At 42.3% G+C, this 17,157-nt stretch overlaps 2 protein-coding genes across 5 annotated transcripts; both read left to right on the forward strand.

The window, feature by feature from the left end:
• Positions 1-342: 342 nt before the first annotated feature.
• On the forward strand, positions 343-8,458 carry tp53inp2b (tumor protein p53 inducible nuclear protein 2b). Of its 3 annotated transcripts, none has more exons than XM_079741805.1 (4): positions 343-612; positions 2,737-3,123; positions 3,858-4,401; positions 4,495-8,458. In XM_079741805.1, the coding sequence occupies exons 2-4, from the start codon at positions 3,000-3,002 to the stop codon at positions 4,748-4,750; spliced, it is 924 nt and encodes a 307-aa protein (XP_079597931.1). In that variant the 5' UTR covers positions 343-612; positions 2,737-2,999; the 3' UTR covers positions 4,751-8,458. The 3 variants fall into 3 exon arrangements, with proteins under 3 accessions (XP_079597931.1, XP_079597933.1, XP_079597932.1); XM_079741807.1 differs by having other exon boundaries at positions 4,248-4,401; XM_079741806.1 differs by having other exon boundaries at positions 343-608.
• A 1,049-nt stretch (positions 8,459-9,507) lies between these two features.
• ggt7 (gamma-glutamyltransferase 7) lies at positions 9,508-17,087 on the forward strand. Of its 2 annotated transcripts, none has more exons than XM_079741077.1 (16): positions 9,508-9,628; positions 10,173-10,388; positions 10,523-10,749; positions 10,948-11,099; positions 11,188-11,305; positions 12,418-12,485; positions 12,935-13,008; positions 13,174-13,367; positions 13,728-13,815; positions 13,937-14,064; positions 14,362-14,450; positions 14,559-14,711; positions 14,846-14,960; positions 15,061-15,198; positions 15,310-15,409; positions 15,551-17,087. In XM_079741077.1, exons 2-16 carry the CDS (start codon positions 10,175-10,177, stop codon positions 15,724-15,726), a joined length of 2,034 nt encoding a protein of 677 aa, XP_079597203.1. In that variant the 5' UTR covers positions 9,508-9,628; positions 10,173-10,174; the 3' UTR covers positions 15,727-17,087. The 2 variants fall into 2 exon arrangements, with proteins under 2 accessions (XP_079597203.1, XP_079597202.1); XM_079741076.1 differs by having other exon boundaries at positions 9,519-9,628; positions 9,973-10,388.
• The last annotated feature ends 70 nt before the right edge of the window (positions 17,088-17,157 follow it).

Here is a 17,157-nt window from a genome sequence, read left to right on the forward strand (position 1 = left end):
CAACTAACCCAATATCTTTTTTTATTAACAACAAACCCTTATAGTCTCTGGTTTAACATCCCCCCCACACCCGTTTGCCCTCTGCCAGTTTATACCATGAACATCAGGGTTTAAGACCCTGGTGATCCGTTTGTGGGAAAAGTCCGAGCTTCAATCTGGGCGCAGGGTGACAGCTCATTTCTCCCAACCCCCACTCGGTTGCCATAAGGAGGCCCGGTTTGCATCTTGTGTAATATTCTGATAGGTCGAAGCGTGAAGGGGGCGGGGAAAAGGGCGTTTCAGAGTGTATTGTGATCTCACAATCAGCTGTTTTGTACGTTCTACATTCTGATCCGAGGATCAGCTGGAGGCGGCAGTAAACAGAACAGAACGTCGATCTGCAGGGAATAAACGCAAAAATAGGAAAGCTGCAGATGTTTTGATCTGAAGAGAAACGTCGGTGTAAAATATTACATGAAGTCCTTCTTCTGAGAAGAAAGCCTTTTATTTTTTTATTATAGTGTTATAACTACCTCACTTAAAGGCTACCTAAAGCTATGCTTTACGAGTTGTTGTCGTTTCTACTTTGTGTGTGAGATCACGTTTACAACTTGAATTATATTACAAAGGCAGGTAAGATGTTCCTTTTCCTTTTTCCTCGATTACGTTTAGTGTTGCGTGATTATGGTCAGGTTGAGAGCTAAAGTGGTGTCAAACTACAACTGTTTTGTGCACCCTTCTCGGGCCTAAAAATATATCAGATGTGGCCCACAAGCATAACACAAAACGCATACATGGACGACACAACATTAGCTGAGTATGCCTGTCGACAGTCGACAGTTGCTGATGTGTTTATGGTTATATCGTTTAGAGATTCGAAAGCTGTCGTCTTTCTCAAAGCAATGATGTCTCTGAGACGCTTCAGTGATGTATATTCCAGTCTCTCAAAATATAACAACACCCGACCAATCCTTCTATTGGGGATCGCAGTGAATATTAATATTGTTCAATCAGGTCTTTGGCGAGTGTTGCTGTATCACTCATAATATGCTCTAATTTCACAATCGAGCGATTATGCTATGGCTATGAAATCCCCATGGAATTATCTATGTATTCCGTGATTGCTCTGCAGCTGAGCCAAACTGTCATTGCTTTGACCCTTAGCTGAAAGCTTACAGGGATAATTCATGGTTAACCTTAATAGCCTAAAGACTTGAATACAGGCCAGATTTTCCCCCAAGAAGTCTCTAGAATTTCTTTACATATAAAAATGTCAACATTGGCGGTTGGATGCAGTCTTTTTTCCATGACAAATGTCAAGTGATTTCACTGTACATAGAAATATGCATCAATCGTATTATTCGGTATTGTTCAACAGAGACAACGACGGATAGTGTATCACGGGTCTGTACTTTCGCCATCAACCCTAAATTCGGTTTTCTTCCTCTTCCTTTTCCCCTTTTTCTCTTGCCGCTCGGTGGGCTGACCATTATACTGTATATGAGGCAGAGCCTACTTGCAGTTTCAGTGACGTGGATTTGTGTCGTCACTGAAGTCTTGTTATTATTTTCAACCCCCCCCCCCCTTCCTGCGCACTTATGCTCCTCCCAGCGTTAAAGGGGCAGGCTGGGAGCTCTGAACAGAACTGGAATGCAATAGGATTCTAGAGGGCTAGGGAGCAAGGAAATAAGAAACGTTTTTTCGATTATTTTAATGCATGGTTCGCTCTTATTTTCAGAAATTCATTCTTTATTGATCCTACACCAATCAAACGACCTGAGTATGCTCTCGGAATACGAGAAATTTTAAATTTAATTGCGATTACTGCTGCTCTTCATAAACTGTTCTGTTTAATTTCTACCAAAGAGTTTAGACTTCACGAACCTTCCAACATGGTCACATGACCTTTTGCAATATTAAATAACTTAAAATAGATACTTTAGCAGAAAAAAACCCTGTTACAATGCATGTTTATTTAAGGATATTATTTATTAATTTTATTCTTGGTAAACTATTCTCTCTGCCCGAGGAACTAATAAACTTCCAGAGGGCGAAACTGCCTACGGCATACTTGACACTGCTCCTGAAGAGACTTGCCCTGTTGTCAGTGTCACCATGGCGACCAGTCAAATAATGGCAGGAAGTCTCACTTTTCAGACAAGCGTACATGTACGTCTCTTCTTTCCAACTCCCCAAACCGCTTCACCAAACATTCACCTAACCTTTTCAGACAGACAGACCGTACGTATGGTCTTGTACAGCCCAGGACTGTTGAGATGGTATTGTCTTGACCTCTATGTTATGTGTAACCCGAAACGGTTCCACCAGCTGTGTGAAGTTACATCATCATGTTGGGATCTAGGCCAGGTCTTTTGCCTCATTTATTTCTGCCCTTGTCCCTCATTCTTCTATGGTTTTCACTGTAACTGGACTTCCCTTCTCTTGATTGGTCTCAATGACAACAAGAGCTTATTTTTTGTTGGCCTATACATACTTTCTACTCTGCTACTTTACCCTGTCTAGTGACACAATGATTGTCGAAATTCAAGAAGGGATGGACGGTTTTCTAATTATTCTTATTATTTTCAATCCAATGTTCTTTCAATGAAGGTAAATGTGTCTTCTGTTTGATTTGGCATTTGTTGTTGTATTGCATTGAGCCTCGGGCCATTATATTTCAGCGAATAGACAGCTGAGCGGTGGAATAGATCTCTTCCCCATAATAACAACCTTCCTCATCCCCTCCTCTTTCTTCAGGCCTTTGCTTCAAAACCAAGTGAAACCTTACATTTGCACTACGGAAGCCTGCACACTCCTGTCCAGCAAGCACAGGGATCCAGCAGCGGAGAGAGCTTAGGAAACAAATTAAATAAATACATCAAACACAAGCAACAAGCAACAAAATCTGTCAATAAAAAAGACCAAAAAAACAAAAGGCAGCTACAGCTTTGTTTAGCGGATCAAAAACAAAGAGACGTCAGAAGGCCCGGGTCCATCGGACAGCAGGGAGACCAGCAGCCATGTTCCAGCGCCTGAGCAGTCTGTTCTTCGGAGAGGTGGAGGAGGTGGCCGCCGAGCTGAAGGGGGAGAACCCCTGTGTGACGGAGGCAGACGAGGAGGGCTGGATGCTTGTCAACTTGCCTGGTGAGTCCCCCCACTCCCACCACCCAAGCCCTTTCAATTCACCCAGCATCCACCCACCACCACAAGGTTGGAGGGGTCCTGTGAAAGCGAATGTCAAAGCCACAGCACGTTTTAAAAAAAAGCTATTGATGGGCAGGAGTGACGGAAAGGGGTGAATAACGGGTTTTAATTAAGAGAATGCTATCACACTATTGCTACCATTCGGTCAGTGTTGTCTCTCTCTGGTGATGGAAGTGGATGTGATTGTCTGTGAAAATCCACCCCTCCCCTCTTTGTTTATGATCACAATCATGACAAAGGTAATATATAAATATATTTGCATAAATTTGCAAATAATGTTTTAGGCCCTTTAGTAAAAAGCCATTTTAATGATCTTTGCAGTTTAAACACACCTCTCAAGACAAACATTATGTCAAGGACATAACAAGGAGGAGCTTAGAGGGTACACATAACTAATGATATGATTCTTACGTTTATGTTCTGTGTTGTGTCCTTACCCAATCCTCCCCCTACCAATTTTTATTCATACAACCTCACATTCCCCACACTGGTTTGTGTGTGTGTGTGTGTGTGTGCGAACGTGCGAACGTGCCCCACTTAAAAATTGTCCCCTCATGCCCTGCATGGCTTTCTCAAACCTTATGCATCAAATTATGCAATACGCCCACCCTCCCCTAAACACCATTCCCCGATTGGTCAAACCATCCCTGATCTGACCCTCGTCGTGCTCTCAGTGGAAGCTGATTGCACGATCCCGCTTGAGGGTGAGCGGGTGGTACAATCATGTCCGGGGAACGTACAACCGAACCGTCAGGACAACATGCAAACGACACTCGCAGAGACCGAGTGGCCCCGCCCACCTCTCAAGCGTCGCAGGACACACAGGGGCCGGGCGCGAGAGCTCGACACGCCGCTAGGCCCGTGTGCCAAGTCCCGGCCCCGGGTCTCGGGAGCCTCGACGCCCGGGACCCTGTCCAGACGAGCCGAAGGGTCGGCGCTGTCCGCGTCCCCCGGTTCCGGGCGTGAATGTGGCGGCGGTGGGGGTGGTAGCAGTAGCGCAGGCTCGGAAAGAGGCTGCATGGATGAGAGTTGGTTTGTCACCCCTCCCCCCTGTTTCACTGCAGAGGGCGCCACGGCCGAGGCCAGCCCCATGGAGGACCTGCTCATCGAACACCCGAGCATGTCCGTCTACGTCTCCCCCAACAACCTCTCCATGGTCTCCAACGGCAACCTTTCCGTGGTGGGGGAGGAGAGTGTGAGCCTGGCAGGCAGCATGAGGTAGGAGCTCGAACCCGCCTTGAAACACACGACGATGCCGTCTCTTTGATCAGCGCGTTAACCATCCCCCTTCCACCGCCCCCCACAATGCAGCAGGGTAGCCGACCAGCCCGCCGCTCCCGCCATGCCCACCAGGGCGAGCCGTGGAGCCGCCGCCCAGGCCGGAGCCCTGGCCAAGGTCACCCAGGTGGCACGGGTCCAGCGCGGGAAGGCACGCATCGAGAGGCGCCACCTGGGTCGCAACCGCATCCAGCGCCAGAACCGCGTCAGGGAGCAGGTTCCACGCCACGCCGCACACGCCAGAAACACCTTCCTACACCAGCCCGGAAACCGCAGCGTCTGCCATTAGTCCTCGCCGGGGAGGGCCGTTTACTCTGAAGGCATTTCTAGATCATAGTCACACCCCGGGTACGCATACATGCTGTACAAGGTCATTCACATACAGAAGATGGGACATCAACACGTTGCACCTAGACAGATATACCCCAGGCTCTGAAGGCTTAGTCACAAACTGCTACATTGTCACCCCGAATTAGCACTAGCTTCATACACCCAATACAAGTTTGAGTTCATTTTTCTTCTCTTATATAAAAAAATGATTAGGAATGTAATACAATGTTTAAAGTCACTTTAGATCTGCAAAACAACGAATATAAATATGAATGTCCCCGGACTTTAACAAAATAGTACTATATTAGTTTGTTCTCAATTTACTCTGCAACTGAAACTTAAAGGATTTTCATTTACCAAATATTTGTTATTTTATTTTATCCAAGATATTATTGTTTACGATTGGTTGTAGTAGTTATATTAATTCTAAGAAAAAAAAAATAAGGGTGTACTTTCTCTGTTAATCAGAATTAATTTTGTAAAGTAAAATACATTAGATTGAATAATGTAATGTTATGTTGAGATTTAATGGGATTGTACCAAAACCTCATTCTCTTTTTGTTTTTGAGAGTAAGAGGGATGTACCACTATGCAGCAAGTGAGGAGGAAATGCCAAAACATTGCTTCTCTTGTGTCGGACTGGCCTCTTCTCGTGATAATATATCAAGTCATATTAGAAAAAGAGAAGCTGAGATGAAAAAGAGGTAGTCAATTTACTAATCTGAAACAACCATTGGCATTTCCCCTCTTATCGCTGTTTGAAAGATATAAGCAAAGTAGAGGATGGGAAGAGGATGAACAAATATACAATGAGTTGCATTAGTTGATACTGAAAGAGGAGGGTGTGGTTGGATAAGGTAGATATAGTAAGTGTATTGTGGCTCTCTGTGCAGCCTATGAGTTAACAACCTTGTTACTGAGTCTGTGTGATGACATCACTATAGGAACCAGCAAGTGGCATAGGATTAATAACAACCAGCACATTGATAAGGTGGTTCTAAAACATAATAACTACCATGATGTCATCATGGACTCTTGTTTTCTGTGTCTGTGTAAGAGACGTATAAGATATACTTGACAAGAGCTTTGACCAAATGTAAGGCTTGTGGCATGGCAGGGGGCTACAATGTAGGGCAGGGTAGGGGAGGTCCAAAGTGGTATGGAGGGCTGTTTTGCAATATTGTTTTCTGTTCATCATCTTTTATTCAGACATTATTCTTTCTCCGTTGGATGTCCAAGGATATTCAAAACTTTACACATTCTTTCCCCCTGAGAAACACGGAAAGTACACTTTTAGTTAACGTTATTTTAACCAAATGAACTGAAAAATAATACATCTGTGAGGAGGGTGCTTCCAGAAAGAAATAAAAAATAAAAAAAAAAGCCCAGCACATGTCATCCCAGTGGTGGGCGTGTGTTGTTAATATTGTGACATCCATGAAAACACAAAAAAAAACGGCTAAGATTTACTAACTGCATCCCTTACCACTGCAGACAAACACAATGCTTAGAATGATGACAATGAGAAGAAACATGAGATTATCCGCCCCTAATACACACACACACACACACACACACACACACACACACACACACACACACACACACACACACACACACACACACAAACACACACATGATCAGGCTGTCCATCATTGGTGACAGGCTATCTATTTTTTCTTTTGCACTTTTGGCCTCTCTCTCTCTCTCTCTCTCTCTCTCTCTCTCTCTCTCTCTCTTTCTCTCTCTCTCTGTCTCTCTCTTTCTCTCTCTTTCTTTCTCTCTCTTGTTCTCTATCTCTCCATCTCTCTCACAACGCACATCTTTTTAACTCCTTTCTCTCTCTTACAGCACATTTAGCCGTAACAGTGTCCACCTGACCTAGCTAACTGATATATATATTCAAACAACAATAGTAAACGATGGTGCTGAAGTGTATATGAATATATACCAATGTAAATTATTTGAGACATGGATGTAAGTTTGCACTGTTATACATTTTGTGAGTCAAATTTATAGTTGTGTGCAGTGTGCTTGTTGATTTATTCTCAATTTTTTTCTTTTAATTAAACTGTCTGTAAGAGAGAATGTTTCATAACATGCTAAGTCTAAAAAAATCACAAAAAAAGACTATATATGGACAAAGGTCTTTTATTTGTCTCTGTAAATAACCTGTTATGCTCCTATATGTCAAGCCTGTCATGGTTTCAGTCCACATAGGGGTTTCCAACATGACTGAAGGGAATCCTCTCACTGCCTCACCTCTACTATCTATTTCCATGGCCAAAAGTGGGTATCACTCCACTTTCAAGTCCTGCATTGAGCTTTGGGAACATGGCTAGGTTCACAGTATTTGTGCCATAAGCAACCACTGCCCCCTAGTGGAAGACAGAAAAAAATGACAATAGGGCTCCTGCTTTTCTGGAAACGGTGGTAGAGGATTCGTTGACATAATGATTGAGTTTGAGGATTCCTTCAGCTAGTTTTGGAAATTACCGGCCCTTTCCAGTTATTTTGAGACAAATATATTTTATTTTACCTCGTCATCACAATCTACAAACTTTCAAATAATGCCAATTTTCCTTTAAATGGCTATGTTTTATTCAGAATAATTTATGATATAATTATTAATATTATATATTTTTATTTTCTGTAGTTTATGAATGTGTCATGTGTCTCAACAGTCCAGTGGCTCAGTGGGTTGAACACTGATGTACACGCCCACAACCTCAAAGATCTCCATTTATTATTTTTGAGGCTGCCTTAATCCCTACGAGGGTTTCTGTCATGATTGTGCCTCGGAGGTTAACAAGCTGTGCCTGTGGTGTATGAACAGAAAGCTGTCACACAGAAAGAATGAAAAAAATCAAAGGCAAAGACGAGGAGAGATCACAAGTGGGCGTGGGTGCTTTTTACCATCACAGAGAGCTACCACTATGTTCTGTTTTATTCTCTTTTTCCCCCCTCCTTTCTCTTTCCCCTTCCTCACCAATGTAATGTTAAAGAAGGGCATTGTGTGCAGTGTGGTGTTTGTTTACTGGAAGGCTAGGTTCTGTCATCCAATACTACGGGGAAGAAAGCGTTTGCTCACAAGTGGGTTGAACCAATGAGGTGTGAGGGATGTGTGTGTAGAGAGGAAGAGAAGGTCAGAGGTATTCATTCAAACATAAGTATCCGCAACTAAATAAATCAAATTAAAAAACATACAATGGAGTAAGCTTGCAGTTTACAATATAGTTATTAGAAGAGTTGTTCACATTGTAAGATGTTTTAAAAAATAAAAGGGTTGAATGTCTGGGGAGTTTTATATATGTATGTTGTGCCCTGAAATGATGGCAGCTTCAAAACATGTCAGGGTTCACGCCCCGTGTCACATCTAATATAGTACACATCTCCCCAATAAAAAAAAACGATAAATAGACCTATAAAATTGGTGTATCTGATATCTGTGGTGATTGTGCCTTTCACTATTTCTGCATGGTTTTTGTGATGTACTGAACTTCCCTTGACCCGAAAGGACAGTCGTCCATTGACAGGCGAGACCTATGCAAAACCAACGGATGGGGTTTTCAAGCATCCATTTAGAAAACACAGGTACCCACCAAAAAAAAAAGAAACTAAAGAAAATTTAACAAAAACAAAACAACAATAAATACTCAAGCTCAAACCTGAATTGTGTCTCTTTATTTTTGCCTGCAAGGAGAAGAAAGATGGGATTCATAACCACTTCTACCTATTAATCTGGCCATCTTTCTATCTATCCATCCATTCATCCATCCTGTGTCGATTCTAGCTATTCGGCCGCCTGTTTAGATCCGGCCTGGGTCAAAAGTCCCAGAGCTTGTGGTCATTCAAAAGAAATTTTCCCCTAAAATTCCACTCACTTGAGATGTTCTGAAAAGATAGCAGGCCGCCATAAGTCCAGAAACGGCCTTGCATCAATCCATCCACCATCCATCGTCCGTCGACCCAACATCCATTAACCCACTTTCCTTCATTGCAACTCTGCTTGAAAGGAATTCAGTGAAACAAACACATAGCCTATACTAAACACATTTTCAAATATTTGGCCTGAACAACGCTAATTTGAGCGTTGGACTTTTTTCCTGGACCGTTTTCCTGAAGAAGATAGCTCAAATTTTAAGAGGAATTAAATCAAACAGACCATAAGGACAGGGTTCCAGTGGTAGATAAGGGTTAGGGTTAGTACGATTTTTCTTGATAATATATGCTGTATTCTTCTACTGACTCCAACATTCCTTTATATATGTACTGTATGACTACAAACATTGAATCACTGTAACTCAAACACCTCCTATTGGATATACCTGTAACAAAACATTGAATCATTGTAACTCTAACACCTCCTATTGGATATACCTGTAACAAAACATTGAATCACTGTAACTCTAACATGTCCTATTGGATATTCCTGTAACAAAACATTGAGTCATTGTAACTCTAACATGTCCTATTGGATATACCTGTAACAAAACATTGAGTCACTGTAACTCTAACATGTCCTACTGGATATACCTGTAACAAAACATCGAGTAACTGTGTCTCTAACACCTCCTATTGGATATACCTGTAACAAAACATTGAGTCACTATAACTCTAACACCTCCTATTGGATATACCTGTAGAACAGGCAGAGCGTGGTTGGCCTGTATTGTAGGTTTCCACGCCTCGACAGTGCGTCTTTAAGGCGGTGACGTTTCCGTCCTGACGTCATGGATCCGGTAGCTTGTGATTTGTGAGACAAATTCTCCTGAATTCACCTGCTTTACCATAATAAAAGCTGCTTTCACGCTGTCGGAGGAGGCTTTTCGAGACGGTAAGAACGTCTGATTAATGGACAGTGCCTATCATCCCGTGATTCGAGTTGTGTTTCCAGTGGTAAATTATGTAATAGTTGTGCATTACCGAATGTCGTCTTAAAAAAAGTATCAAGCGCGCACTACCCCAAATAGATTATGTCAGCTGTTCATCTGTTGAAAGAGAATGGCGTACAGCCCCATATAAATGTTTTATTTCTCGCTATTCTTTTTTGCTGTCTATTTTCTATCGTGTTTCAACAGCAGATCGGCGTGGCTGAATGTCATGACAAACATGCGGGCAAGAAGTGGCTTTAAAGAGTCTGTTGCCACTGCAAAATGTTCTGTTTTCGACCCTCCACAGATGTTGCACATGGATCTTCCAAACAATATGCATCATCATCATCATCCTCATCATCATCCGAGGAATCATTTAGCGTCTGGATTCAGCAGTGTCTGATCAAGAGCGGTGGCCTAAACCATTCTTTGGTGGCAAAATCATAAACCTGTAATAGCATTCCACCTTCTCATAGCAGTTGCATATTTGTATTTGTCTCAAACTAGTCATGTACAATCCGGCAGTCGAAAATGCAGGGTATCCAAGTGGACCTATAGCAGACGAAGACGCAAATCAGGAGACAACTTTAGGCAGTGCGTATTCACCGGTCGACTACATGAGCATCACAAGCTTCCCTCGGCTGCCAGAGGACGAGGTGCTCTCTGGAGAAAACACGCTCAGATCTCGCAAAGATGATGACTGCCTCAGCGACCAAGATGCAGGTCAGAGCATTCCCTGCCACACATCTTTGTCTGCAATCCCCCACTATGGCAATAGTGCCATTGCATTGCACTCATCTACTTCATTGTAAATCTTTTGATTTGTTTAATTTGTAGTCAAACACATTTTTCCACAGACCCAGATGGGTTTTTGAAGTCTGCACGTCTGCAGCGTCTCCCGTCGTCGGCCTCTGACCTGGCCAGCCACGACATCTCCCCCCTCCAGGAGACCACTGTGGACCCCTTAGCAGAGGGCTGTGCCTGCCAGCGGGACGGACTGACGGTCATCATCACCGCGTGTCTCACCTTCGCTACAGGGGTCACCATTGCTCTCATCATGCAGATATACTTTGGAGACCCACAGGTGTGCACCCATCTTGCTATCTGTCTGTCTCTTTTTCTGTCCCGTCATTGAACAGGTTCTCTTATTTAGCCTTGAATGTTTTATTTAGCCTTGACTCGTATAATTTGCCATACACGTACACACACTCACAGTGAGCTACCTGTATTTCTTTTAACATCTCCCAACCCACTCCCCAACGTCCTCTCCTGCTCTTTGTAGATCTATAACCAGGGGGCAGTGGTGACTGATGTGTCCCAGTGCACGTCCCTGGGCTTTGACGTTCTGGCCAGGCAGGGATCCAGTGTAGACGCGGCCATCGCCGCCGCCCTGTGTCTGGGCGTCATCCACCCGCACACCTCTGGGATTGGAGGGTGAGTTCCGCCGATTATATTTAGTTTGACCTCCAACGGCACAAAGCAACAGCAGTCTGACTTGGTTCTGTGTGAACGTGCCCTGCAGCGGCGGGGTGATGTTGGTCCACGACATCCGGAACAACAAGACGCAGGTTATTGACTTCCGAGAGACTTCACCATCATCTCTCAGCGAGGAAATGCTGGAGGCAGACTTCAAGCTGAAGGTATGTTACTGTGTTCCTGTTGCTTTACTCTTGCACGTGACCACATTATCATAGAGCATGGAAAAGGCTGTGTCTTACTTGCTTCATTGTAAGTATAACAAGTAAAACAGGATTTTGTCACAGGGAAAGGGGGAGGATGAACGTAAATTGATCCTTGAGGATCTTTTGGATTATACACAGGTGTCAACACCCATTATTAGTTAGCTGTGCATTGGCTCCTTGCAAACATTGTACGGAAGCAAAATAATATGCCTGCCTTCATAGCCTTCACAGAAGTTGGGCTGTAGAGGACATTATCATATGTTTGGTATTTGGCAAACATGGATAGGAAAATGTGTTGATAAAATCACGATGATAAATATGCTATACAAACAAGTTCAGAAGCTTACAAATTGGATCATTTATGGTTGATTTTCTTTTCAATTTGACTTTTTAAATAACAATTGCTGATCCGAACATATAGTGAAAGATTTTGCAACAAAACAAATGACTCCTTCTTGGATCTGATAAAGAGATCTGAGGAATGAGGACCAACTGCAAATGAAGAGGTCCAAATTACAGTATAAGGACAGAATTCAGGAGACGTACAGGAGAACAAATTGTGGGGCATTGTGGGATAGTCTGAGAATAGAATAGAATAACAGGCCAGAATAATCAAACCAATCCATATGTGGTTTGGATAGTTACATGGAATTATCGGATGCCCTGAATAGATTTTACTTGAGATTTGACAAGTTTCTTGATGTAACTGCCAAAATCACAAATCCCAGAGGGTCGCAGCCATATTGAAAATATGGTGGTTCGCCGGTTGAGCCAGTAAAATTGCTGACTGTCCAGCCGGAAGCTTGGGGTGAGATATCCTGTTTAGCCTGTCCACGGGGCCTGGTATGAAGTCATTGGAGTGGCTGGTCCTGCAGCACTTGGGCAGCAAGGTTGAGTGTTTATTAAATCCTCTGCAGACGCCACGGTCACTGTACTCAATAACGTTTACAAGTAATATGTAATGTATTTGTGATGTTTGTTTGTGTATCATGCCCCAGTGACGCCTAAAATGTTGAACTGAACTGTAATACAACCCTAGTCAGTGACTGGTTTCCTATTGGCCCTTTTAGCCCGGCCTGCTTGTGGGCGTACCGGGCATGCTCAGTGGGATGCACCAGGCTCACCAGCTCTATGGCAGGTACTGAAACTCACTTAGGGAAGATGCCTGTTGAGTGTGTGTTTGGTTCCTGTTTACGGGACCATCCATTTCAATTTTTTTCCTGTCCGAAGGGGCGTCCCAAAAGGCCATTCGTGTTTCTTAGTTTTATATTACCATGCTAAGTGCTGTGCTGAAATGGGCTCATGCTAGATAATGGTGTTAGATAAAACAAGGTTGAGGGTATCTCGCAGTTGTAGTCGCTCTGTAATCAGAAGCTATGCTCAGTGAACATGCAATGTAAACCTCTCCCTGTAGTGTCAGCGTGTAATTACATTGATGCTATGCAATTATTCAGCCAGTTCCATGGCCTCAGCCTTCAAGGCACTTAGCAAACCACTCTTTCTTGCTTGTTTGCCACATTCAAGATTCACACACAAGATTTAAGTATTGTTAACCCAGTGTAACTTGAAAGACCCTTACAATTTCAGATTGCCATGGAAGGATGTGGTTACATTGGCAGCAGATGTGGCCAGAAATGGCTTCAACGTTAGCCATGATTTAGGTGTGTAGTCAATCTGTACTAACTAGTGAGCATTATTGTCCTTGCTATTTCACTTCAAATGTCCCCACTTAAACTATGGTGAAAAGATGTATAACATACATATATCAAATATCAAGCAGTAAAGATTTGGTTTGGCAAATTTGGACATTTTGTTTTTCTCCATAGCTGAAGCTTTAGCTGCAGTTAAGAACCAGAGCATGTCAGAAGCGTTCATGAAGATGTTCCTACCCAACGGACAGCCTCCCATCTCAGGCTTTTTCACCCGACGTCTTGATCTGGCGGCCATCTTGGATGACATTGGGTCAAAGGGGATCTCTGAATTCTACAGTGGAAACCTGACCCAAGAAATGGTTGCTGCTGTGAGTCCGTGCTGTAGATTTTTTTCCCCATAGAAATCGATGATTCTATTCTTATTTTTTAACGTTGTATAGGAACACCTTTTGCATCAAAACCCGCAATTACTGAAATCCAAATAGGGATTGGAATCAGAAGAAACCTCTCGATAAAATTTAACTATATATTTTGACTCTTTGTGACTATAGGATTATGTATTGTTAATCTGTAAACATTGCAGTTGTACTAATATTGCGATACACAATTTAGTATTTTGTCTGTTTTTAACATTGTGGTTCGGGTTCTATATCAAATTTTTTAATGAATGTGGCTAAACAGAAACAGAAGACGGTTGATTCACATGCACCATGATATATTTTCAAAAGGTTCAAGCAAGGGGAGGAGTGGTGTCTGAAAATGACTTTTCAACCTACAGCACAGCTTTAAGGCAGCCAGCTGAGGTCGTCTATCAAGGTAAACACCAGCTCCGATAAGATATGGAAATAAAAATCGTTGACTCATTATTTTTAAGGCGTTTCTCAATGGACCCATATGACCTTGTCTATCATCATGCCTATTTCTTCTTGTTGTGCAGGACACCAGGTAATGGCGGCCCCAGCCCCACATGCTGGCGTGGCCCTGATCACAGCTCTCAACATCCTGGAAGGTTACAACATTACTAACCAGGTCCCCAGGAATAGTACCTACCACTGGATAGCAGAGGTAACATTTTATACATTCACATGAATTATTTTTGTACAGGTAAAAACAAAATACTTTGGTCAGCAGATAAGGCCAGTGGAAATCTTGTTGTGGCTCACAATGAACAATGAATGAATATCAATGTTTTGAATTACAATTTAAAAATGTTGAGTTAGACCAAATGGATGGATTCTTCAGTAAATTCATTGATCCACTACACCAAATAAAGTATTGTTGTCTGTGATGAGAAGATACTGTTAAACGATAGTGTATGTACTAGAAAATAAATTGATTTTTTTTTTCATTGCCCTCCCCAAGTCAGTGAAAATAGCACTGGCTCTTGCAAGCGGACTTGGGGACCCCATGTACAATGGTTCAGTCTTGGAGGTAGTGTCTGAGATGCTGAGGTAGGTTGTTCTTGGTTTGATTGGTTATTCATTCATAGGTTTGACGGTAATAATCATAGGTGCATATTTAATTTATATTACCTTCATGTGGTTTGTTCTTCCTGCCAGTAAGGCCCAGGCTGCACGACTTCGGGAGATGATCAACGACACTCAGGCGTTCCCTGCTGGTCATTACACACCCTCATTTGCGTTGGAGGAAGAAGGAGTGGCGAGCCAGGTTATGGTCATGGGGCCCGACGACTTCATAGTGTCCGTCATGGGGTACTGATGAGCTTCAGTTGCTTATTTTTATCTACTTGGGTTGGGGTTTAAATGATGCCCACCCTGGAAAAAAAGAAAAACATTATTATGCATTATTATTTGCATTTTAATGTCCTAATTCTGTTTTTGTGTAGCTCCATGAACAAGCCATTCGGAAGTGGGATACTTACTTCTTCAGGGATCCTTTTAAATAGCCAGATCCTGGCCTTTTCCTGGCCAAATAAAACACAGACGTCGGAGCATAACCCAGTAATGTTAACATTTACGTATTTCCCTAATGAATTCACTTGACCAAACTCCTTGAGCAATCTCTAATGTTTTGGTCCTTGATCTGCCCTGGTAACTGTAGCACAACAACATTGAGCCTGGAAAGAGGCCCATGTCCTTTCTGATGCCCACAGCTGTGAGACCTGCAGTGGGGATGTGTGGCACCTATGTAGCCCTGGGATCTTCCAATGGAGAGAGGGCCCTCAGCAGCATTACACAGGTTATACAATCGCTTACAAGATTGAATAGATCAATGCCCAAGTCAAATACTATTGGCTGGTTTGATTTTGACATATTTCCTTGTATCTCCGACTGTTTTCTGATCTCATAGGTGCTAATGAATGTGCTGTCGTCCCGTAAGAACTTGAGCGACAGCTTAGCATATGGAAGACTCCACCCACAGTTACAGCCAAACACCCTTTTGGTGGACTGTGAGTATGAACTTTATGCATGTTTGTAGAACCGCAACACACCCAATGTTTAGATTATTGGCGTTACCTCAGTCAGTAGCGACTTGTTTATTTTAACTCAAACTTTTCATCCTGAATCTTATGTATCTTCATTCAATCCAGCCGAGTTTCTGGAGGAGGATGTCTTGGTCCTACAGGCCAAAGGTCATGAGGTGAAAAGGACGGGTGTCTTGTCACTGGTGGAGGGCACCAGGAGAACCAATGATCTCATTATTGGGGTGAAGGACCCCAGGAGTGCAGATGCTTCCGCTCTCACCATGTCTATGAACATGCCCTAGCCATATCCTTACACTGGAGATGGAGGATGTTCTTAAACGCTACAAAGATAGGTTTACCTTAGCAAAAGTGCACGTTTAAAGGTTTTCATGCCGGGAATTTAATTATTCCTGGGCTAGGGGCCTAGAAGGAGGTGAAATGATGGCTAGTCGATGAGCAAATGAAGACATCTCCTTTTTTAGAAGACGAATCAAGGCTACTGATCAGTAACTTTTTTATTTTGTTGATATTGCCGCAGCCAAACAATATCAAGGGACGTTAGCGGAAACCTTTGTCTCTACACACTGCTTGATGGTCCTAGGTCACATTAACCCACCGTAAAACTTCCTTTCCTGGGTTATATAGCGCAACTCATAACACTGACAGACACAGCCATTTGCCATTGTGTATACGTCAACAATGCAGTCCATTTGAACGAAAGGGTAGAGCCATGGTTGGAATTGGAATTTGATTTCCAACTGCAGCTTCGATGCAAGATGTTACGCGTGTCAAACTATTTTCAATCACCGACATACACTAAACCCTTTTCTAGCATGTGTTCTTTCCAAGACATTGTTTCAGAATTAATAAATGACAAAAAAAAGTATCCAATTTTGGTTTGGCATTAAACACAGACCATCGGTTGGGTTATTTTCTTTTTATTTATTTTTGTATAGCACAAGAGAAGTAAAATCAAACAATAAAGTTTAAAATGTATTAAATAAATTATACAAATACTCGATAAATGTTGGATGCTACACATGCTTTGAATGTGGACTGTACCTTTTTAGTGAGCGCAATTAGAACTTCCTTTGGACCACTTTAATATTTATTTATGGATAGGATCAAATCGATACAATTTTGTATTGATGCAGTTGGGGGAGATGGTTTCTTATTAGCAGTTATAAAATAAATGCATTTAAATGTTGTTTTTAAGAAAAACTACTGTGCATGGTTTCATTCACTTTAAATGTTTTGTTTTAATTTTTTATAAGAAATACATAGTTGTGTGCGCAAATTAGCAGCTTTATTTTACGTGAGATCAGGTTTAAATTTGTGTTACTTAGTGAAACTTAGTTTTTTTTCATTTTGCCATGTAGTTACAATAAATAATGTCTTGTATTGCTCACAATTGGTAATATAATTCCTGCAATGTAAAGTTAACTTCCAGAAACATCAATACTGGCTTTCTGACAACTCAAGTTGTTTTTGTGAATGGTGTTTGTTGCACATAATCTGTTGTTTCTTGTTGCCTTCACTTTACAATAAGTTGTCTTAAAATACCTTTTTGCACATGCAGCTCATGTTTGCAATATTTATTATTCTTGTATTTGATTTTGATCAAAAGGAAGCTTATGTCCAAAAATAAAATGTTTGCACAAAGGTTGAGAGCAATGTTTATTTCCCCCATTTCTCATACAGCCAAATACTTTGAAACATCATGCATATAGGTA

This window comes from Pollachius pollachius, assembly GCF_949987615.1.
Source record: "Pollachius pollachius genome assembly, chromosome: 8".
Taxonomy (NCBI): Eukaryota; Metazoa; Chordata; class Actinopteri; order Gadiformes; family Gadidae; genus Pollachius; species Pollachius pollachius.

Coding starts and splice junctions, on each gene's coding strand:
- tp53inp2b (XM_079741805.1), top strand. CDS start 3,000: ATGTTCCAGCGCCTGAGCAGTCTGTTCTTCGGAGAGGTGGAGGAGGTG. Junction 3,124..3,857: donor GATGCTTGTCAACTTGCCTG/GTGAGTCCCCCC, acceptor TCGTGCTCTCAG/TGGAAGCTGATTGCACGATC. Junction 4,402..4,494: donor AGCCTGGCAGGCAGCATGAG/GTAGGAGCTCGA, acceptor CCCACAATGCAG/CAGGGTAGCCGACCAGCCCG.
- ggt7 (XM_079741077.1), top strand. CDS start 10,175: ATGTACAATCCGGCAGTCGAAAATGCAGGGTATCCAAGTGGACCTATA. Junction 14,065..14,361: donor CCTACCACTGGATAGCAGAG/GTAACATTTTAT, acceptor GCCCTCCCCAAG/TCAGTGAAAATAGCACTGGC. Junction 15,410..15,550: donor AAACACCCTTTTGGTGGACT/GTGAGTATGAAC, acceptor CATTCAATCCAG/CCGAGTTTCTGGAGGAGGAT.